The following is a 24,928-nucleotide window of genomic DNA, read 5'->3' on the forward strand; positions in this document are numbered from 1 at the left end:
CTAATTACAACACACACAGTAGGCCTCTCTAATTACAACACACACAGTAGACCTCTCATTACAACACATACAGTAGCCTCTAATTACAGCACATACAGTAGGCCTCTCTAATTACAACACATACAGTAGCCTCTGTAATTACAGCACATACAGTAGGCATCTCTAATTACAGCACATACAGTAGGCATCTCTAATTACAACACACACAGTAGGCCTCTCATTACAACACATACAGTAGCCTCTCTAATTACAACACACACAGTAGGCCTCTCTAATTACAACACACACAGTAGGCCTCTCTAATTACAACACACACAGTAGGCCTCTCTAATTACAACACAACCAGTAGGCTCTCTAATTACAACACAACCAGTAGGCCTCTCTAATTACAACACATACAGTAGGCTCTCTAATTACAACACAAACAGTAGGCCTCACTAATTACAACACATATAGTAGGCCTCTCTAATTACAACACATACAGTAGGCCCCTCTAATTACAGCACATAGAGTAGGACTCTAATTACAACATACACAGTAGGCATCTCATTACAACACATACAGAAGGCCTGTCATTTCAACACATAGTAGCATCTCTAATTACAGCACATACAGTAGGCCTCTCTAATTACAACACAAACAGTAGCCCTCGCATTACAACACATACAGTAGCCTCTAATTAAAACATATACAGTAGCCTCTCATTACAACACATACAGTAGGCCTCTATAATTACAACACAACCAGTAGGCCTCTCTAATTACAACACATACAATAGGCCTCTAAATACAACACAAACAGTAGGCCTCACTAATTACAACACTTACAGTAGGCCTTCTCTAAATGCAACACACACAGTAGGCCTCTCTAATTACAACACATACAGTAGGCCTTCTCTAAATGCAACACACACAGTAGGCCTCTAATTACAACACACACAGTAGGCCTCTAATTACAACACAACCAGTAGGCCTCTCTAATTACAAAACAACCAGTAGGCCTCTAATTACAAAACAACCAGTAGGCCTCTAATTACAACACAACCAGTAGGCCTCTAATTACAACACAACCAGTAGGCCTCTAATTACAACACAACCAGTAGGCCTCTAATTACAACACAACCAGTAGGCCTCTAATTACAACACAACCAGTAGGCCTCTCTAATTACAACACAACCAGTAGGCCTCTCTAATTACAACACAACCAGTAGGCCTCTCTAATTACAACACATACAGTAGGCCTCTCTAATTACAACACATACAGTAGGCCTCTCTAAATACTACACACACAGTAGTCCACTAATTACAACACATACAGTAGCCTCTCACTACAACACATACAGTGGGGCTCTTTAATTACAACACGTACAGTAGGCCTCTCTAATTACAACACATACAGTAGGCCTCTCCAATTACAACACATACAGTAGGCCTCTCCAATTACAACACATACAGTAGTTCTCTCCAATTACAACACATACAGTAGGCCTCTCCAATTACAACACATACAGTAGGCCTTCTCTAAATGCAACACACACAGTAGGCCTCTCCAATTACAACACATACAGTAGTTCTCTCCAATTACAAAACATACAGTGGGCCTCACCAATTACAACACATACAGTAGGCCTTCTCTAAATGCAACACACACAGTAGGCCTCTCTAATTACAACACAAACAGTATGCCTCTCTAATTACAGCATATATAGTAGGCCACTAATTACAACACACACAGTAGGCCTCTCTAATTACAACACAAACAGTATGCCTCTCTAATTACAACACATACAGTAGGCCTCTAATTACAACACGAACAGTAGGCATCTCCAATGATAGCATATACACAGTAGGCCTCTCTAATTACAACACATACAGTAGGCTTCTAATTACAACACATACAGTAGGCCTCTCTAAATGCAACACACACAGTAGGCCTCTAATTACAACACACACAGTAGGCCTCTCTAATTACAACACATACAGTAGCCTCTCTAATTACAACACATACAGTAGGCCTCTCTAATTACAACACATACAGTAGCCTCTAATTACAACACATACAGTAGACCTCATTTCAACACATACAGTAACCTCTCTAATTACAACAGATATAGTAGGCCTCTCTAATTACAACAGATATAGTAGGCCTCTCTAATTACAACACAAACAGTAGGCCTCTCTAATTACAACACACACAGTAGGCCTCTCGAATTACAACACATACAGTAGCCTCTCTAATTACAACACACACAGTAGGCCTCTCTAATTACAACACATACAGTAGCCTCTCTAATTACAACACATACAGTAGGCCTCTCTAATTACAACACATACAGTAGCCTCTAATTACAACACATACAGTAGACCTCATTTCAACACATACAGTAACCTCTCTAATTACAACAGATATAGTAGGCCTCTCTAATTACAACAGATATAGTAGGCCTCTCTAATTACAACACAAACAGTAGGCCTCTCTAATTACAACACACACAGTAGGCCTCTCTAATTACAACACATACAGTAGGCCTCTCTAATTACAACACATACAGTAGCCTCTCATCACAACACATACAGTAGGCCTCTAATTAAAACACGTACAGTCGGCCTCTAATTACAACACATACAGTAGGCATCTCGAATTACAACACATACAGTAGCCTCTCTAATTACAACAGATATAGTAGTCCTCTCTTATTACAACACATACAGTAGGCCTCTAATTACAACACATACAGTAGCCTCTCTAATTACAACACATACAGTAGCCTCTCTTGTTACAACACATACAGTAGTCCTCTCTAATTACAACACATACAGTAGCCTCTAATTACAACACATACAGTAGGCCTCTATTTACAACACATACAGTAGGCTTCTATTTACAACACATACAGTAGCCTCTCTAATTACAACACATACAGTCGTCACTCTAATTACAACACATACAGTAGCCTCTCATTACAACACATACAGTAGACCTCTCTAATTACAACACATACAGTAGCCTCTAATTACAACACATACAGTAGCCTCTAATTACAACACATACAGTAGACCTCTCTAATTACAACACATACAGTAGCCTCTCATTACAACACATACAGTAGCCCTCTCCAGAACTTTCTAATCTATACAATATCACATCTATACTAAACAAAAATATAAATGCAACATGCAACAATTTCAAAGATTTTACTGAGTTACAGTTCATATAAGGAAATCAGTCAATTGAAATTATATATTTGGGCCCTGATCTATGGATTTCACATGACTGGGCAGGGGTGCAGCCATGAGATGGCCTTGAAGGGCATAGGCCCACCCACATGTCAGCCAGGCCCACCCACCGGGGAGCGAAGCCCAACCAATCAGAATGAGTTTTTCCCCAACAAAATGATTTTTCCCAACAAAAGCACCCCCTGTGCTTTTGTTGAACATTCAATTCTCTTGCAACAGCTCTGGTGGACATTCCTGCAGTCAGCATGCCAATTGCACACTCCCTCAAAACTTGAGACATCTGTGGCATTGTGTTGTGTGGCAAAACTGCATATTTTAAAATGGCCCCAGCACAAGGTGTACCTGTGTAATGATCATGCTGTTTAATAAGCTTTTTGATATGCCACACCTGTCAGGTGGATGGACCATCTTGGCAAATGAGAAATGCTCACTAACAGGGATGTTAACAAATTTGTGCACACAATTAGAGAGAAATAAGCTTTTTGGTCATATGGAACATTTCAGGGATTTTTTTCCTTCCGTTTATGAAACATGGGACCAACACTTTACATGTTGCGTTTATATTTTTGTTCAGTACAGTAAGGCATCTCTTTGAAATACTACAATCTGCTATTTTAACTGATATTTGCTGTAATGAAGGATGACATTGCTCCACTAAAGCAGATTTGTCAGAGGATCACTCAAAGCACATTATCCACACATGAAGATTTTATTGGATATCTATGCTTTGAATGAGGCACGCTTTATATGAGACGATTTACATTATGAAAACAGAACCTGGTCTTCCAGGAAGGTTGCAGCTTTATGTTGTGATATATGATTGAGTCAAGCCTATAAATACCATAACATAACCTACCAATGTATAATTACGTGATTACAAGCGCGGACGACAAATTACAAGCCAAACAGAGATAAAGATACAATGGAATGGGCAGCCCGCCATTGACATGCATACGCGCACACATGACAAAGGCATCTGCATAATTGCATATAATGAAATGTTACAGGAAAGTGAACATGGAGATGATCCGTGCTACAAATAAGAAGGTCCAAACATAAAATGGAGGTAATGATGAAATAAACTATCCCCTAAAGGCAGGATGGGACTCCTAATAAAGTCTCTCAACGGTTTGGAAGAGGCCCAACGGTTCAAATTCCACATTACCTTCAATCCCCATTCACCTCTGGTAATTTATTAGTAATACCGCTGAAGTAGTGGCCACAGAGATCTGAGCCCACATCAGCTCACTTCCCGTCTGATCTACAAATGGCAACAACAACAAAAAACAGCTTCACACAGACCTAGTGTGTAATGAAGCCTGAAAAGCCCTAGACCGCCAAGTAATAAGTGTCTGCGAGGCGGATGTCAGAGTTGAGGAAGAGAAGGTGGGAGTCAAGGCAATGCTCTGCCTTGGTGCTGGGTGACTCAGAGTTCCACTTTCTCGTTGGCGACGGCGACGCTGTCGTGATGACGAGTGGAAAGAGGCTGAGAGGAAAGCGTCGTGTCAAGATCCTGGTGCTAAAAGGAATCTATGCTGCTTACCCATGAAGAGGCTATACACTGAGCATACCAAACATTAGGAACACTTTCCTGGTATTGAGTTACACAGTTGTGTTAAGTTGTCCTTTGGGTGGTGGATCATTCTTGATCCCCCCGGGAATCATTTACTGTTTTAAAGACCAGGGGATTGGATTGAATGCGAATTTGAAATGCATTCGGAGAGAAATACCGGTTTCACAACAGCTTGAGGATGGTTAATTCAATTTCCCCAAGTTGTGATAAAAATGTAATAATGTGGCTGTGTGTAACCTCACTTGAAAGGAAGGAGAAAATATTCAGAGAGAATACAGTCCATATACACTGTCCCTCGAACAGACAACCTCTCTGTCAGGGAGCATATTACAGAGCAAGGCCAACTGTCACTATAAATCATGAAATACTACACAGGGGCAGATACAGGTGAGGTTCACTGACGTCCCGGGGTAATGACTGATCTGCCTCAACATTATAGTCAAATGTTATACCGACCAAAATGGCTATTATTGATCAGACTAAACTATAGAATTACAGGATGACAAGTGACTTTGAGGTTCGGTGTAACCTTTAAAGTTCGTGAAACTCCACTTTCATCAGCCCAGAGCTTAACTTCACTTTCAGACAGACAGAAAATAGATATGACAAACTGACACATCATTCAGTGACAAGGTTTGTGATAAATAACCTGAACTGAATGTGGTCCAACTAATGTTTACAGTGTTCTGTTCTGAAAAAACAACTCCATAAATAGCTAGGAGAATTATTAAGTCCCGAGCAAATGAAAGTCCTATGACTCAGCTATATAATGTATTCTAGGGCTCGAATCAAAATTCAGGGCTTCTGTGTCCCAAGCTCTCACACAACGAGAATGAGGCATTTCACCTTCTTTTTAAGTGTAACCAACTTCATGGATCTATAGTACAGCTCGAGTGCTGCATCAAGTCTGATATCTTTGATAGCCAATATATGATTACAAGATCATTTGCAAACATTTTGATTTGGGGATAAATAAAAACTAGAAGAAAGTGAGGCCCTCGTGGTCAAACGTCTAATGTTTACAGACAATAAAGAAGTGAAGCTTTTGAGTGGCAGCACACAGAAAAGGTGGCAGATGAAAATACCATTCGTTCTGGAGGAAGAAAAACAGAGCATGATGACAGTAGGCAGTAAAACAGACATATGCAATAAAATAGTCACAAGCTTCAGTTTTAATTGGAAATAAAGAGAGAGAAATAGAAGTGAGATATGAATATTCAGGGTAGGCACACCGAGTACATGGAAACGATATGGATTGTGATCAAAATGAATAGACCCAACAGACGCAAACAAGCAAATGTTGAAGAAAGGAGGGCCGAATTGCGATTCTCATGATTCTATATGTATTGAGATTCGATGTTCCAAACACATTGCTCACTATATGTTTGCTCCAGAGAGACATTCAAGAGCATGAGAAAATTAGTTTGGAGCAGTCAGGTACACTATATATACACAAAAGTATGTGGACGCCTCTTCAAATTAGTGGATTTGGCTATTTCAGCCACACCTGTTGCTGACAGGTGTATAAAATCGAACACACTGCCATGCAACGTCCATAGACAAACATTGGCAGTAGAATGGCCTTACTGAAGAGCTCAGTGACTTTCAACGTGGCACCATCATAGGATGCCACCTTTCAAATTTCTGCCCTGTTAGAGCTTGTGAAGTGGATACTTCTAGGAGCAACAACGGCTCAGCCGCAAAGTGGTTGGCCACACAAGCTCACAGAACGGGACCGCTGAGTGTCCTCGGTTGCAACACTCACTACCAAGTTCCAAACTGCCTCCGGAAGCAACGTCAGCCCAAGAACTGTTCATCGGGAGCTTCATGAAATGGGCAATGCCAAGCGTCGGCTGGAGTGGTGAAAAGCTCTCTGCCATTGGACTCTGGAACAGTGGAAAAGCGTTCTCTGGAGTGATGAATCACGCCTCACCATCTGGCAGTCCGACAGACAAATCTGGATTTGGCAGATGCCAGGAGAACGCTACCTGCCATAGTGCCAACTGTAAAGTTTAGTGGAGGAGGAATAATGGTCTGGAGCTGTTTTTCATGGTTCAGGCTAGGCCCCTTAGTTCCAGTGAAGGGAAATCTTAAAGCTACAGCATACAATGTCATTCTAGACAATTCTGTGCTTCCAATTTTGTGGCAACAGTTAGCAGAAGGTTATTTCCTGTTTCAGCATGACAATGCACCCATGCACAAAGTGAGGTCCATACACAAATGCTTTGTTGAGATCTGTGTGGAAGAACTTGACTGGCCTGCACAGAGCCCTGACCTCAACCCCATCAAACACCTTTGGATGAATTGAAATGCAGACTGCGAGGCAGGCCTAATTGCCAAACGTCAGTGCTCAACCTCACAAATGCTCGTGGCTGAATGGAAGCAAGTCCCCACAGCAATGTTTCAACATCTAGTGGGAAGCTTTCCCAGGAGAGTGGAGGCTGTTTTAGCAGCAAACGGGGGACCAACTCCGTATTAATGCCCGTGATTTTGGAATGAGATGTTCCACGAGCAGGTGTCCACATACTTATGGTCATGTAGTGTATATAAAAGTGTTGAAAACATGTTGGCTGACTATTTTAAAAGAAAAAAGAGATGAACAAGCTATAGGATTAAAAATACCCAAGTTTTGGCGCAGGAACAGCCGACTAGCGCTAGCTAACGCTACCTACAGCAGCAAAAATAATAATACAAAATATCGATATATCGTCCAAAATAATATTGCGACATGTAAATGTATAAATCCCCCCCCCCCCCATCACTAGTAAAGGCCATGCTGGAGCCAATTTAACCTGAACAAGCTATTTCTCTGTCACTGCAAAACTCATTATGGTTACAAATCAAGAACATTTGAGAGAGAAGGAACTAACAAGAGGCATATTTAGGGTTCAAACTGGGCCAGCACCATGTCAGACGTTGTGTTATGTATTTCTGAACATTTAAAAAGAGGAAGGGCCAATAAAGTTAACACAAACGAGGGAGAAAAGATTTCAGAGCAGTCATTTGATTGGACGGGTGTCTCACACACTGGAGACGACATGTATTCCAATCAGTGACACTTGGTGAGTTCAACCACATTGGAAAACAATTATGTGGTGACTCTGATCAGCGCGACAGGGTACACAAATATCCATCAAACTAGAGGTTTACTGAAGTATCAAAACGTACCACCCTGGTCTGTGCAGTCAGCGTATAGCAACTACAATTTCCCTTTGTTGGTTTTAAAAGCAACCCTGCCATGCTACAATAAACTGCTTGGGAAAAAAAGTGATACAGGTTCATTTTCTGCAGGCAGACAAAGCCAGAATCTAATACTGAATGACCTTGAGGAAATAGGTTGCAAAAACAACACCCAACGCTAGACACATATCTAGTATTCAATTCAAAGTGACTTTTGAGGCCCGTCGAATTCATCTTTCATTGAATGAGATAAATGCTATACGCGTACCCATTTATGCGTTTGAGCTAGGAAAGCTTCTCTAGAGAGCTTGTTTTTTCTCAACCACATATCTAAGGAGAAGATGGCGAGTGCCAGAGAGGACATGGGTTTAAGGTTGCTGTCAGAACTCAGGCTATTTTAAAAGAAAATGCTAAATAATAATAAATAATACTATATGATATAAACATCTGGTGTGAGGACAATGGCCTACAATCATGGTGTCCCGTGTGAGCCCAGGTCCATACATATAACTAAAGTGCAACATTGAAGCCACAATAGAGCACCCCAGGAAAAGTAACTGCTGCTTCAGCAACAGCTAATGGGGTTAAAAATAAAATACAATTCCAAAATTCCTTGAAGTGGGGTGATAGAAAACAAGTAAACTATCTTATTACCCTTATAATTATGTATTCTATTGATGTTTCCTCCAGTCTATACTACGACTGTTCTACTGTTTAGAGCCAATGAATACGACTGAAGTGCCAATGATTGGCTGTGGCCGGAAACCCCTAGAACATCAACAGTTTGTGCATACAACATCTCTGAAAAACCCAGGTCTCTTCTAACATACAGTACCAGTCAAGTTTGGACACACCTACTCATTCCAGGGTTTTTCTTTATTTTTTACGTGAAGACATGAAGGTCAGTCAATCCGGAAAATGTCAAGAATATTGAAAGTTTCTTCAAGTGCAGTTGCAAAAATCATCAATCATTATGAGTCAAATGTTAGATTTTTGGTTCCAACCGCCGTGTCTTTGTGAGACGCAGAGTAGGTGGTTCCCACCGTGAAGCATGGAGGAGGAGGTGTGATGATGTGGAGGTGCTTTGATGGTGACACTGTAATATATTTAGAATTCAAGACACACTTAACCAGCATGGCTACCACAGCATTCTCCAGCGATACGCCATCCCATCTGGTTTGCGCTTAGTGGGACTATCATTTGTTTTTCAACATGACAATGACCCAACACACCTCGAGGCTGTGTAAGTGCTATTTGAACAAGAAGGAGAGTGATGGAGTGCTGCATCAGATGACCTGGTCTCCACAATCACCCATCCTCAACCAAATTGAGATGGTTTGGGATGAGTTGGACCGCAGAGTGAAGGAAAAACAGCCAACAAGTGCTCAGCATATGTGGGAACTCCTTCAAGACTGTTGGAAAAGCATTCCAGGTGAAGCTGGTTGAGAGAACGCCAAGAGTGTGCAAAGTTGTCATCAAGGCAAAGGGTGGCTACTTTGAAGAATCTGTTTGGTTCTTACATGATTCCATATGTGTTATTTCATAGTGTTGATGTCTTCACTATTATTCTACAATGTAGAAAATAGTAAAAATATAGTAAAACCCTTGAATGAGTAGGTGCATCCAAAATGTTGACTGGTACGGTAAATAATACTACTCAAGAGTTGCCAGGAGCTCAAAAAAGGTTTTGATTGGCTCTGCCTACAGTAGATCAAGGTCAGCAGTGCATCAGAAAAGATGGGGAAACAGAATGAGTTGATTTGAATTGGTGCAGAGCAGGCCTACATATTCCCTATGTCTTTGCATCAGAGTACATGAGCACATTCCCATTCCCTGGATTGGCTGGCAAATGACGTGTGTGTTAGTGGTAGACGTACGTCTAGCAGACTGATTTATGGCCCTGGCCTACATCCCCGCTCTGGGGAGAAGCGCTGTAATTGATTCTGACACTCCTCTTGGCTTTGGGGGTAAAAGGTAGTCCAGATTCACCTGAGAGTGTTGACTAAGCCAAGGAGGCCTTTTTCTGACCACGTGGTCATGTTTCTTCTTGACAGATGCGTTATCTTGGAATGGTCAAATCAAATCAAGCTATTTATATACCTCATTTCAGACATGAATGCAACGCAATGCGCTTCACAGGAAAAAAAAATAAAAAAAAATATGAAAATAAAAACAGAACTTCTTATTTCAAATAACATAAGATAAAAAACAAAAGATTAACAACAAAAACGTACACTAAAAAAGCAACCTATGGGAAAACAAAGCTAAAAAGGTGTGTTTTAAGATCACTTTTACACTGAACAAAAATGCAACATGTGAAGTGTTGGTCCCATGTTTCATGAGCTGAAATAAAAAATCCCAGAAATGATCCATACATACAAACAGGTGTGGCATATCAAGATGCTGATTAAACAGCATGATCATGGTCTGTAAAAACTCATTCTGATTGGCTGGGCCTGGCTCCCCAGTGGGTGGGCTTTGCTGCCAAGTGGGTGGGCCTATGCCCTCCAAGGCCCACCCATGGCTTCACCCCTGCCCAGTCATGTGAAATCCATAGATTAGGGCCTCATTAATTTATTTCAATTGACTGATTTCCTTAAATGAACTGTAACTCAGTAAAATCTGTGCAATTGTTGCATGTTGCGTTTATATTTTTGTTCAGTATGAACATGTCCACAGTTTGGGCTCCCCCTCAGGTTCTCTGGCAGGCTATTCCAGAGGCAAGTGGCATAGTAACTAAAGGCTGCCTCTCCATGCCTCTTGGTCCTAGGCTTTGGGATGGTTAAACGGCCAGCGCCAGATGACCTGATGGATCTACTGGGTACATAACTCAAAAGCATATCTGATATGTATGTGGGTGCACAATCGTGGATTGGTTTAAAAACCATAGTAGAATCTTCACATGTATTTTAAAACTCACAGTCAGCCAGTGCCAGAGACCGTAAAACCGGTGTAATGTGTGCTCTCCGTCTGGTCTTGGTCAGTACCCGTGCTGCAGCATTCTGTATGTTTTGCAGTTGACCAATGACTTTCTTGGGCAGACCAGACAGGAGACCATTACAGTAGTCGAGCCTGTTTGTAATAAAAGCATGAATGAGTCTCTCTGTATCAGCCTGAGAGAGAAACGTCTGCACCTTGGCAATGTTCCTTAGGTGGTAAAAAGCTATTTTGGTCACATTCCTAATGTGGTATTTGAAATTTAATTCAGAATCTAAAATGACACCTCGTTTTGTACCTGGTGTTTTATCTTTATTGCCTGTGAACTAAAATGTGCGGCCAGATTCTCTCTCTGTGCTTTGGCTCCAATAATAAGTACCTCGGTCTTGTCTTGTTTTAGCTGGAGGAAGTTTTGAACCATCCAAGTATTTAAATAACTAATACAGTCTAATACTTTATCTGTGGAACTAAAAATGTACACAGAAATGTAAAGTTATGTATCGTCTGCGTAGCAGTGAAAATCAATGCTGTGCTTTTCTGATTACAAATTCCAGAATCCCTCTTCTAAAGGGACAAATCTTTGCTCCTTTGCACTCTGTCGGAATTCAGCAGATATAAGAAATGTACAAATAATACATTTAGTTAAGTTATAGTTCTTATATCTTATCTCTTTCTCTCTCAGACCTTTTGGCTTGCCCAACGTTTTATACTTGACAGAAGGATAAATATTATCTGCAGTCAAAGTGTGACACCACATTGGTATTCTATATCTCTATTTAGAAAGAAAAGGACTGCAGCATCAGCTCCCACAGAAGCGCTCTGTGAATCAAAAAACAAAAGGAAGCATGGAGGTAGTCAGAGAGGGTTTGTAAACCTGATGCAGGCAGCGAATGACACCCATGCCCTTGTTATACTTTGACATGGAACCATTTGGCCCTGGGTTTATTGATCGCTCGGAGTTGAGCATACAGTCTTTTGCTGAAATGTCATTAAGTTTCAACATGTTACAGTATTCTGTTCCTACAGTAGCAAATATCTAGTATCAGATAGTCTCGCGTTGCCATACCTCCAAAATCACGTCGTTGTCATGCCTCCCATTGGAGGTCTGGAGAATGATGTATTGCAAAAACGTTTTGAATGGTCCACTACATTTCAAGAACCCTCCCCCCACACGCCCATAGAAGGGGTGATGTCTGTTATGGGCGTCACTGTTTCCCCATCCATGTAGGACACATATTGTAGAGAGAGGTGTTGCGTATGCTAGATCCACATCCTAGCTTTCAAGTTATCAAGTGTGGCTGACAGTCTGCGATTTATATTTATTGAAAATGAGTTACACTGGTAAAGTCAAAGGTCACACCACGTGCTAAACCGCTCTGATGACTAACACACGTTTTGCCTCATCTCCACGCGTCCTGACTGCTGGCTGTGCATTGCTACCAACCCAAAAACCTGAAAGACGGCCAGCTCCGGCTGTCAGTAAAGGGAGAGTTTAGGCTGCTGGACAGGGCTGGTCATTTTGTAGGAGGACATTATGAAAAGATTCTCCAGTTCTAGTCCCTAGAGGGGAAAACTTTGAGGACAGAGAGATAATAGCAACATAATATTCAATGCTGTCTAATTGAAGTATAATGAGGCCTACATCTTTGTGATGTTTCCGGTCCTCACATATGGAATCCTGTGAAAGCCTAATTGCAGATGAAGAGAGAGGTCCCAATGAATGTCCCAAGAGACGATATATATATATCCTATAAGCCATGGGTAATAAGTGTAGGCCTACCTATGTTACCAAATGTTGTATACATGAACTGTGTTTTTGTATAAACCATTTACATTTGGAGTAGGCCAACTCTGCTGGAGGTCTGCTGGGTGTTGCAGGGTTCTGTTTCAAAACACACCTGATTCAACTTATCAAACCTAATGAGTTGATAATCAAGTGTGCTATTGCTGGGCTGGAATAGAAGTCCGCTCACCCAGTTGATCAGGGATCAGTGGAGCAAGGTTGGCCACCACTGGTAGTGTGTTTTGTTTGTTCATCTCAAATGATGCTTTAGTAATAATATGCCTACTTGTTACTGCTCAATTAACTGTTGTTGTTAAGACTCAAATGCGTCATCTTTACATACGAGTGAGCTTATTGGTCTATTCTGAAGTGATGTAGTGTTGATTCTTTGAAGGGAAATGTTTGAACGTGTTTTCATTGTTAAACTGTTCAAATCAAAAAATGAACTAGTCTCAATATTGATGAATCCCACTCCTGCAATAACGAGAGGACGGGGTGCTGTCTGTGTTGTGTTCTCAAATGAACATTTCCTTTTTGTTTTTTTGGAAGATCTTTTTTTATTTGATTGTCTCGCTCTCTCTCAGTATATCAGCTATGTAAATGCATTTGGCAAGCTTATCATGTGGCATGCATCGCCGTACAGCATTATGGCCTTATGGGAATCTGTTGTTCACATGTTGAGCTATATATTTTCAATTTTAAATTATACCAATACACGATGCATTCAGTGCATTCAGAAAGTTTTCATACCCCTTGACTTTTTCCCACAGTCTGAATTTAAAATGAATTCAATTGAGATTTTGGGTCACTGGCCTACACACAATACCCCAGAATGTCAAAATGGAATTATGTTTTTAGGTATTTAAAAATATGATACTGAACAAAAATGCAACAATTTCACTGACTTTACTGAGTTACAGTTCATTTAAGGATATCAGTCAATTTAAATAAATTCATTAGGCCAGGCCCACCCACTGGGGAGCCAGGCCCAGCCAATCAGAATACATTTTTCCCCACAAAAGGGCTTTAACAGACATAAATACTCAGTTTCATCAGCTGTCTGCGTGTCTGGTGTCAGACAATCCAGCAGGTGAAGAAGACGGATGTGGAGGTCCTTGGCTGGCGTGGTTACATATGGTCTGCGGTTGCGTCTCTAAAACGACGTTGGAGGCAGCTTATGGTAGAGAAATTAACATTAAATGATCTGGCAACAGCTTTGGTGGACTTTGCTGCAGTCAGCATGCCAATTGCACATTCCCTCAAAACTTGAGACATCTGTGGCATTGTGTTGTGTGATAAAAAATGCACATTTTAGAGTGGCCTTGAATTGTCCCCAGCACAAAGTGCACCTGTGTAACGATCATGATGTTTAATCAGCTTCTTGATATGCCACACCTGTCAGGTGGATGGATTATCTTGACAAAGGAGAAATGTTCAGCTTTTGGTGCATATGGAAAAACACTGCAATCTTTCATTTCAGCTCATGAAACCAACACTTTACATGTTGCGTTTATATTTTTGTTCAGTATAATTAAAATGAAAAGCTGAAATGTCTTGAGTCAATAAGTATTCAACCCCTTGGTTATGGCAAACCTAGATAAGTTGCTTAACAAGTCGCATAATACGTTTCATGGACTCGCTCTATGTGCAATAATAGTGTTTAATATGATTTTTTGAATGACTACCTAATCTCTGTACCCCACACATACAGATAATTGTAAGGTCCCTCAGTCGAGCAGAATTTCAAACACAGATTCAAGCACAAAGACCAGGGAGGTTTTCCAATGCCTCACAAAGAAGGGCACCTATTGGTAGATGGGCACAACAAAAAACAGATATTGAATATCCCTTTGAGCATGGATGGTGTATCAATACACCCAGTCACTACAAAGATACATAACTCAGTTACCGTACAGGAAGGAAACCGCTCAGGGATTACACCATGAGGCCAAACTACAGAGTGAAAAGAAGGACGCCTGTACAGAAAAAAAACATGCATCCTGTTTGCAATAAGGCACTAAAATAAAACTGCCAAAAAACTGGCAGAAGTTAACTTTATATCCTGAATATAAAGCGTTATGTTTGGGGAAAATCCAACAGAACACATCACTTAGCACCACTGTTCATATTCTCAAGCATGGTGGGGGCTGCATCATGTTATGGGTATCTTTGTCATCGGCAAGGACAAGGGAGGCTTTTAGCATAAAAATAAATGGAATCGATCTAAGCACAAACAAAATTATAGAGGAAAACCTGGTTCAGTCTGCTTTCCAACAAACACTGGGAGACAAAACCTATGTCAAGGTTTGAAAATGGCTGTGTTGCAATGATCAACAACAAACTTGAGAGCTTGAATACATTTTTAAAGAATAATGTGCAAATATTGTACAATCCATGTGTGGAAAGCTCTTAGAGACTTACCCAGAAAGACTCACAGCTGTAATCACTGCCAAATGTGATTCTAACATGTATTGACTCAGGGGTGTGAATACTTAGTGGTTCGTCCTTTAAAAGTTGCAGCGTACTGCAGCACAGCTTGAGTGGTGCCGCAGATATTATTTAAGTGCCATCCACTGATACCATTAATGCTAGTTAGTGCTAGTTTGACCACCAGAGGGCATCTTTGAGAAGCATTTGATTGCCTTCAATAGTGGTTGTACTAGAGAAATTAAAACCTTTTTTAACATTAGTATATGGGACTGATTAAGAAATTTTGCTTAATTAATTTGATTAATATTATGGTGATTCTATTCCAAGAAAAACCCTCTGGGTTTCCGTTAGGATGGAACGGAAAATATGGCGCTGTACAACGTGACAGTCAGGAGTAGGCTACAGTACTGGGCTATTTAGCTAAAGAATCCCCGTGGTGTGCGGGCACGCGGGAGACCGGAGTTCCCCATGTTTGTCTCAGAGCAGCGCGAAACGGTGCTAAAATAGTTGTAGGCTATTGCGTCAAATCCTATTGCTTCTAACTTCAATATGCTCTTTAAATAAATAAGACCTACACCACTTTTAACAGCACATTACTCAACACTAGTGAGACTCATGTCACCTACGGTAGGCCTACAGTATATCTAAAAATGATGTGACTCTCTGCCAATAATTAAATATAGAGGATTGGAGGATACTAAATTAAAACCAAAAGCCGCCTCATGGGTCTCCCAGTGGTGGCCGGCACGGGTATCTGTAGCAACGCTTTTTGCATTGCGATGCAGTGACTTAGACAGCTGCATTACTGGGGAGGCCCCATCCACAAAGTATCAAAATACAGAGAGGTGTTGGCAAAGGTATATTGTCCTGCTAATAGCCCATAATGGGCTATTATAATACTGTACATGGTGTCCAGGTCAGGATAACCAAAACATTTCTTTATTAAAGACTATCAGAAAGAATGTTGGTACTTATTTATTTTGATCCAAATTCATGAATGAGTGAGTCACTCAGCTTTATGTAGGTGCCGCTATATGACTGTGCCATGAACTTGATAATATATAACGATATTTCGGAGGTTCTTTTGTTTTCAAAAAAGCGAAAGTGAGTGATTTGTAAAGGCCAAAATAATATTTGTAAAGGCCAGAACATTTATATCTGTTTTTAGAGGGAGAAAAATGCTGGGCCAATTGTGCGCCGCCCTATGGGACTCCCAATCACGGTCGGATGTGATACATAATAATACTTTTTGTTGTATTATTTGTTTAGTCTTTTCTGGTGGATTAAACTGAAATTGCAACCAATCATGGCCGGTTGTGATACAGCCAACCTAACTAAGAAATACATTTGACGATAGAATTCTACCCCTACCCTCCTTCTAGGCAAGTCTATTGTCCAGCTACCTGCTAATAGCCATAATGGCGCTGTACAACGTGACCGTGTGTGCTTGAAATAGTATTTTCCAGAAAGCAACTTTGTTCCTATATTTCTGTAATTCAGTGATATTTATTCCCATAGTAATTAGTTATGGATCCATAACTAAATAAACATTGGCATTTTGAAAGAGTATTTTTATCATTTTATTAACGAAAGCATAAAGATGCCATTATTAGTTACATTGTTTAAGTTTGAAAGTGCAGACTGGCACTAAGAACAGCGGGAACATTTCCCTAGTCAGCGCCATTATTAGTTCAATGCCCCTTAGTGTTGCTCTGTGCTACCCAGTGTGGCGTGTGCTCTATCTCCCCCTTGCGCTGGTCTGGAGACATGAAGTGGTGACGCAGGGTACTGTACTAAACCACAAATTACCTCCAAGTACCGCAGCATAATCGCAAAACTTTTAGTGGAGCAACCACTGTATGTACATTAGATATTTCTGTATTTTGTTCTCAATACATTTGCAAAAATGTCTAATATTGTATTGAGAGTAGATGGGTGAGATTTTTTTCTATTGAATCCATTTTGAATTCAGGGTGTAACAAGAAAATATGGAATAAGTCAAGGGGGATGAGTTTTATATTTTGCCAAATTCTGTTTCCTCCGTTTGGTTTTCCAGGTTTCTGTTCTCCCATTTTTTCAGGGTTTCACTCTCAAATGCACACTTTTTTTAAAAATAGAAAAACAACTAAATTGGATGTTCAGGAGACTACAACATTTTAGACACTTAGATTTTTGGTGTAGTTACCCTTTAATTCCGGTGTGCACCTAGGGTGTTTTTGTACCGCACATGTGATAGTAATTTAGGTCGATCTGCTAAATGACAAATCTGCAATCTGTAATTTAATAGTACAGATTGCAAAACAAATACCCACTGGATTGATGCAAATAATTGAGAAGGTTTTTGGGAAAGCCTTTCCATCTACCGGAAGATTTTTCTTTAGCATCACTGCTAACGGCTACACAAAATGGTAGCTGCGCACAACGCACATTCACACACATGGAGAATTCTTGTTGCCTCTTCAGAAAGTTGCAGAAAATACGAATCACTAATGCATTCTGTTCATGTCTTTTGATAAATTTGGGCAAATAATAATACATTTAGTTGACTCCCTACTAAGTTCAATACGTTGTTGAATTCCGTTTTATTGTCTGGATTCCGTGATTCCATCCGCATCACAGATTTTATAAGGCTCTACTCCCCTCATGCTGCAGCTTTAGCTCATCACGAAATAACAGTAAAATACTGTGAAAACCAGCATGCTGCAAACGTTCTAAAACGTTTTGCCACCAGAGCTTGTTTTGTTGACATATTTTGCCCTCACGCACTGTTGCTCCTACGCACTAATCTGGCGAGCACCTTTGGAGCTCCGCCCAAGCAAGGCATTTGATGATTTTGGAACTTCCCCAAGTTTCGCATTTTAGGGAAGCCTGGTTCGAGATGAGGTTAAGTATCAGGTAACAGAATGCTGTTATAATTATGAATGGTAAAGCCAGGATAAACACAGTAACCAAATCAACATACAGTAAAACATTTACATTTCCTCTCAAGACAAGCAAACGTTTTACGTCTATGAAAACATTGACATTTACTAGCGTGATGTTGCTACAGTATGTGTGTGTGGAACAATATTGGCTTATTTCCCTTTAGCCATGAAACAGCCATCCACAAGTGAGTTACGTGGGCCTAGCTAAACTCAGAGAAAATGTAATCATAATCAACAGGCTATCCAACAATCTCAGCCAAACCCCCTAAGCATTCAGAGACAGCACGTCAAGCTGTGCTAAAATGTAGATCAGCACAACTCTCCCCCGAATAATTAAGGAAAATGAATGTCTGTTCAGATAATGGCTCAGAATTACAAGTAAATCCTAAAGGAATCCCTCAAAAACCATCATTTAAACTTCACAAAGCAATCGGGTTTTACTGCTAAGGCATTCAAATGGAAAAACAGGCCCTTTTCCATGAACAAATTTAGCTCATTGAGTATTTGGCTCACCTTCGTGGCAGTAGTTTCCCTTGTAGCCAGTGTTGGTGCAGTCACAGAGGACCTCTCCCTGGTGGATGGAGCAGAGGCCTCTGTTGCTGCAGGGGTTCTGTTTAATACACAGGTATTCCAAATCATTCTGAACACTCTGGCCATCCAGGAGCACTGGGAGGGTCTCCCCCAGCTTCAGGTTGGTGATCAGGCCCTGGAAGGGTGGCTCGTATTTGACGGTGCTGGACGTGAGGGCAGATAGGCGCACGTCTGGCGAGATGCCGCCTACGTAAAGGTCACTGGCCACCACCATCTCACTCCTCTTGGACTTGACCTCGGCCACCTTCTCCTCGTTGTCCACCACCAGGGTGGTCGCTCTATAGTTGCGGGTGAGAAGCACGCGGTGCCAGCGCTGGTCGTTGACGTGGGTCTCCGTGTGCAGGGAGGCCGGCTCCGCGCAGTGGATGGTGAAGCGCAGATGCAGCCGGCCGTCTGTGATCAGAAGCTCCAGGAAGTCACAGTTCCCTCCGTCGTCCAAGTAGAGTACCAGGGCCTTGCTGATGTTGGTCTTCAGAGTGAAGCTCAGCTCGCCTGTGACCTTGGCCTCCCAGCGGCCGTACCGCGCCCACTGGCCAGGGACTCCCTCGTACTCCAAGGCCGTGGCCATGACTATCAACAACAGCCCAGTCAATACCAGGGGCCACACGGCCCGGCCTTCACATAGCGCCTTGCTACTTATCATCTTCCACTTCTGGCCCTAATCCCTCCAACTAGGTCTTGTTGCTTTTAATCCACCACCGCTGAGAGAGGCAGAAATGATCTCCAGTCTACACGGTTGTTGTGTTTTCCCTAAAGTTTACAGAAATAATATGATTCCAATGTCTCTTTAGCTTTGCCTCTCTGTTCTGATTATCTTCTTAGCCTCTCCATTGAGTTGAATAAAAACAGGGAATAAATTCCCAAAATGTGAAATTGTGTCAGTTATTCTCCAGAGAACAGGCTACAGAAAATGTTCTGGAAACATGGTAGAATCCATATGTTTAGGAATCTAGGAAGTATAACATACTGTTGCCTATGTTTAGGAGTCTAGGAACTAGCACATTTACAAAAGCAAGTGAGGAGGGGATTGCTGCAGAATGTTGAAGTGAAGCTGGTTTGGGCGACAACAAAACTAATTCAAGGCTTTCTGTTCCTCTTCCCCTTCCTTATCAACCAAATGCCCTCGCCTCCTTCCAGCAGCAGTCCAGTCCAGTCTGGTCTCCAGGAGTTAGCTAGGCACAGAGCCAAGCAGAAACAGGTGCAGGCCCCATCTTCCTTAGTGTCCCACTGCTCTGGAATACACACAAGAAAAATATGTTAGGAGAGGAAAGAAAGATAACTGATAATCATATGAAAACTCCAGCGGCTGGAGCTACTGAAGCTATGTAAACGCACATAACAAAATAATGAAGTACCATAATAGGTTACAGAAATGTAAGCTCTAACATTCTATAATAACTAAAACATTGTATGTTTTTAATCTTCTGTAGTTACATAAATCATAATTAAATAATGACATAAAAACAAATAATGAAATATGGCACAGGAAAAAGAGAGAGCGAGAGAAAGAAAGAAGAATACTTTAGAATTGCATTGCTTTATTTATTAGTCCCCCCCGGCGACACAGCAGAGAAGCCAGAGAGGCAGGGGAGGAAAGATTATTATACTTAGAGACCAATGGAGGCTTGGAAGAGACTCGGGCCTTTTCAATCACGTCAATAGGGTGCGGGAGCTTCATTTGAAAGCACTGCAGATAGTATACTGACGGAGTGAGAGAGACGAAGACGCAGAGCTATCGAGAGAGAGCAGATTGCTGTGTTTATGTTGGGCATCTAATTAAAACAGGAAATGTCTTTTTAGCAAGATTACCATTGTAAGTACTGTGACCTTTCTCAAAAGGTAATCAGTTAAAAGTAACCAGGAAACACTGGGTGAAAGTAGTCTCACAACACAAAAGGACTGTAATTGTACAGTCCTCTCTTTATCAGGATGGCCCTGCTGTTGCACTTTGTCACTTTCCAGTGATCTTCTAAAGTGATTCCGTGTCCTTGAGTATGACATCTAACAGCAATCATCTTGCATAATGAGCGGTACATCTGCAGAGGGAGGGACACCTTTCAATTAAGAATAACTATCAGGGCCTGTCAGTTATCTGCTAAGGAGTGGATGAAAAGCTGAGAGGAAAGGGAACAATTCCCCCTTTTATGCATGCCGCAAAATGACAATATCAACATGAAAACATTTGGTGAGAACAACAGCAGACAATAAATATAATTTAAAAGTACCCACTTTCAATTAACACAATTATAGTCAAAGAGCCAGTGTGGTGCTGTAGTTCCAAGTTTCCCTTGCTGCTCCTTCTAATAAATGTAATCAAATCAAACTCATCTTGATTAAAAACAGGGCCATTCGCCGCTCCACCTCCAACCACCAGAAAATGCAACAGACCGCATGTCTTTCCAGACAAATCAGTCTTCGTCTGCCTCTAGGAAAACGCCTGCAGAATCAAGGAGCGAATTGCCTTCGGATTGTTAGATGAATTGCTATGGCCTGTTGTGACGGAGGCATTGTATCCCGCGGAACACAAATCTCACCGCTCTGATGCCAACGAAGGCACAGGCCTTTTGCATATTGGATTGTCACTTGAAAAGAAAAAAGGCTTATAGTGACAGCCTTCGTCGAGAAATAACACAGTAAAACACCCAAATCAAAGACAGGGGTTATGGAAACCAATTGATTGCAGAACCACAAACACACTGAATAAATAAAGCGAGTGCAGATAGGGGTTATAGTTGATGGACTTAAACCAACGGATCAACAAGCCCTTACATCCACCTGTTATTCAATATAAAAACAGCATTCACGTTTTGTTAGCCTGAAGTATCTCCACACAGCAGGCTAAACACGAGACCAAGCGCGAAGCCCAGAACAATAAAACATGTCTCCTTTCAGCTAGACAACAGGGGTGAAGCTGGGGCTTACAGGGCAGAGCAGAAAGCTATGTTCGGAGGAAGAAAAAAAAAGAAGTGATGAGCCCAGCCGGTTCAGTTTCCAGTGGGCTGAATCTAAAGAACATAGTCTAGAGAACATCCTTCCCAGATCTGCTTTGAGCTGGCGAATTCTCCCTCTCTGAGAGGAGAGGTATGAGCTGACAGGCTGGAAAACATGTTGCAATGCAGCAGGAATTCTAATGACATACCAGACACCAGAGAGACCAGACTTAACCACCGTCGCTGGTGGCCTTTATAAACACCGACAATTATAAATAAAAGCATTCAAAACTTGAGCTCATTAACAATGCATATCACACAACCAACCTTTTGGGGGAGGGCATGTTAATTGACCTTGCAGGAATACAAATCACTTTCGTGCCAACCCACTCTGGGTCGTGTTGAGTGGCTGGATACAGTGAATGCAGTGAATCTCCTTCTCTCTCTTGGACTGTGGCTGTGTAGGAAAGGGCAGAGCTCCTCTCAGATGTGTCAGAGTCAGAGTGGTGGGATGCAGGTACTGAACAGCCCTCTCCTTTTCCCTTCACTTCTGAACGCCACTGTTGCACCAAGGATCCTCCAACTCACTGAACAGAGACGGCTAGGTGATGGTGAGGAACCATAGTTGCTTCTGAAATGGCATAGTGCACTATATGGGGAAAAGGGTGCCGTTTCAAAGGCAGCCTAGGGGAATTGCAGCCCAACTGGGTGGGGGGGGGGGAAGGCTTATGCATTGTATTTTTTGTCTGAGCCACACCCCAGTCAAAAAGGAGAAATAGTAGACATATCATATATCGTCAAGGACAGTCTCACATATTTTGGTGAAAATTGAGGGGGCAGAGGGGCAGTGTAGTGTGTGAAGGAGGGGATTTGGAGCATTCCACCAGGAAGGGCAGGGCATATGACTTATAGATGAGATCTTTCAAATGCTCACATTTATTATTCACAGCAAGGAGGATATCTCCTACTACTGGCCTCCATCTTCAGTGCACTCAGAAAGGCAGCTTTGAAGAAAGAGCTAGTGGTGACCGCATCCAATGTTAACGCTCCTTGGCCAGGTTTTATCGGCAAGAATAAGATTGACTTATTTAGATAACAAATATGCCCATTTAAATCTGGTAACTATCCATGGCTAATGCAAATCCAGGCATCCCCAGTCCTAATCAAAAGAATGTATACCAGAGATGAAAATATCCAGAACTCTTGAAGACAGTCAGTGTGGGCCCGAAGGATACAGCTGTGAACACGCTACCCAACCTGCTCCACACCTCCCCGGCTCTGCACTAACTCCTCGTGGCATCTGTGTCAAAGTCCGTCACATTAGAGCACCACTACAGCTTTCTTCATACACATTTACCTACTTACAGAGTCCAAAACAAACTGACAGAACACTGCAGTCCAGACCCCACAATGCATCACTTCAGCTGGGCACAACACTGTGCATTCCAAACACGAGTGTTCGATAACAACTGAAAAGATTCTCTTTATTGCCCATTACTCATATACTGTATACAATATCTATAACGCATGCCAATGTCAAGAGGCCACTAGATGCACCGTTACTTTGAAGTCTATCTACAGAAGACCTTATAGGACGTACACCAAATCATGATAGACCAGCTACAGTATATGTGACTCATTTCAGGAAACTAGGCGCATCACGCGTCACTATTTCACAGGAGCGCCATTTGAACGTAAACTTTTTTTAAAATCAAAATACCTCCTGGAACATGTGAATTTAATGTGCCTTAATAACAAACTTGGATGCCATCTGTAAATACGAATAAAATCGTTAAATTGCGAGCCTAGTTGGTTTAGCCAAGGGAAAAAGTCAGCAACCTTCCCGTTAGCCATGATTGGCTGAGATAATGGGCTGGAAATGCCGAGAGATGAGTTCGGATTGGTCTGCCATGTAGCACCTTCTGTCTGTAACATGAGCTGGTCAGTATGTGTAGGTCATCCTTTCTAACGCAGCTTTTTTGAAAGATATCACGTAGTAGAACTGCTTAAGTGTTACTCTCCACTTTCTGGAGGACCGAGTTTTGAAAATCAGTGGAATTAGAGTATGATAGCTAAAGAGATGGGTGGGGCTAAAGCATAAGAGGGTGTGAACGATGCTGAATGAGTGTAGACAAAGAAGAGCTCTCCAGTAGGTACCAAAACATTCAAGGGCCATTTTCTCAAAAGTGAGGTTACAAGTTTATCAACTTTCAAAGCAGAATTACTTTCCCATTGCTCCTCAACTGTAGTATTTGATATACAATATTCTAGCTGAGTCTCTACTTTTATCCAATGTAAAAAACACTTTTTCAAATGTTGCTACATAAGACCGAATCAAGCCGGGCTGTCACAAATAACCTATAGTCAACCTTCTCTCAAAGGTCCACAGAACACCAGGGTCAGTAAAGTTTCCAGTCTGGCAGTAACTGGACCTTGTCATCCTGACCTCTCCAGAGAGATGAATAAAGATTGAGTAGAAACACGAGCCAGTCAGTTTCCATCCACCTGTACAGTCTTTGGAGCTGCAGGCCATCTGACCCAGCCTCTGTCAGCACTGTGCACTGCAGCAGCCTCTCTTCCTATGCTCTGTTTTCCCTCCGTGTCTCCCTGCACTTCCCTCCGCCTCTCTCTGGGCCAGAGAGATGAAACGGGTGGAAGGGCCCTGGGGAGCACCTCCACTGAGCCTGCCATAAAGAGATGCACCCAAACAGTGGAACGGGCAGCCCGCCACTGAACACACAACAAATAAATTACCAAACAAAGATTCATAATGGTATAGCACTTTAGGAGTGGACATTATTGTATAACAGTGAATCATCTTAATTCAGCAATTCATGTTTCACAGAAAGATATACAGTAGTTGGGAGGAACAGATGCGAGGAAAGGTCTGTTAATAGATTTGTGGTTAGGGAGTCATACTCAGCATTAGGCAAATTAGAACAAGCTAAAGGGCATTCCGGCTCTGTCTCTTGGGTAAAAAGCCAAGGTCAGCTATTATGTGCCAGGCTGTAATATGTAGATACAGTGAGGTCCAGAATTATTGGATCCCTTGATAAAGATGAGAAAATAGTGTATCAAATAAATAAATACCAATACTGACCTATATTGTATGCTCCAAAAATGTTTACAATTATTTTATACTAACACAATTGCTCAGAGGAAGACATTTTGCATTGGCCATCTCAGTCTCTGGACTTGAACCACATTGAAACCCTGGGGTTTGAATTGAAGAGGGCAGTCCATAAGAACAGATGAAGGATATCAGGATCTGGAAAGATTCTGTATGGAGGAATGGTCTAAGATCCCTCCCAACGTGTTCTCCAATCTCATAGAACATTTTAGAA

General features: G+C 41.7%; 1 protein-coding gene across 5 annotated transcripts in view; it reads right to left on the reverse strand.

Moving 5' to 3' along the window:
• Nucleotides 1–24,928, reverse strand: part of LOC139536951 (neurexin-2-like) — a 322,196-nt gene that overhangs the window by 247,753 nt on the left and 49,515 nt on the right. For all 5 annotated transcript variants that reach the window (XM_071337713.1, XM_071337712.1, XM_071337711.1 and 2 more), the window contains exon 2: nt 18,577–19,886. In XM_071337713.1, the coding sequence (XP_071193814.1) occupies nt 18,577–19,297 (721 nt within the window). In that variant the 5' untranslated portion in view covers nt 19,298–19,886. The remainder of the gene's footprint in view (nt 1–18,576; nt 19,887–24,928) is intronic.

This window comes from Salvelinus alpinus, chromosome 13 (assembly GCF_045679555.1).
Source record: "Salvelinus alpinus chromosome 13, SLU_Salpinus.1, whole genome shotgun sequence".
In the NCBI taxonomy this organism is placed as follows: domain Eukaryota; kingdom Metazoa; phylum Chordata; class Actinopteri; order Salmoniformes; family Salmonidae; genus Salvelinus; species Salvelinus alpinus.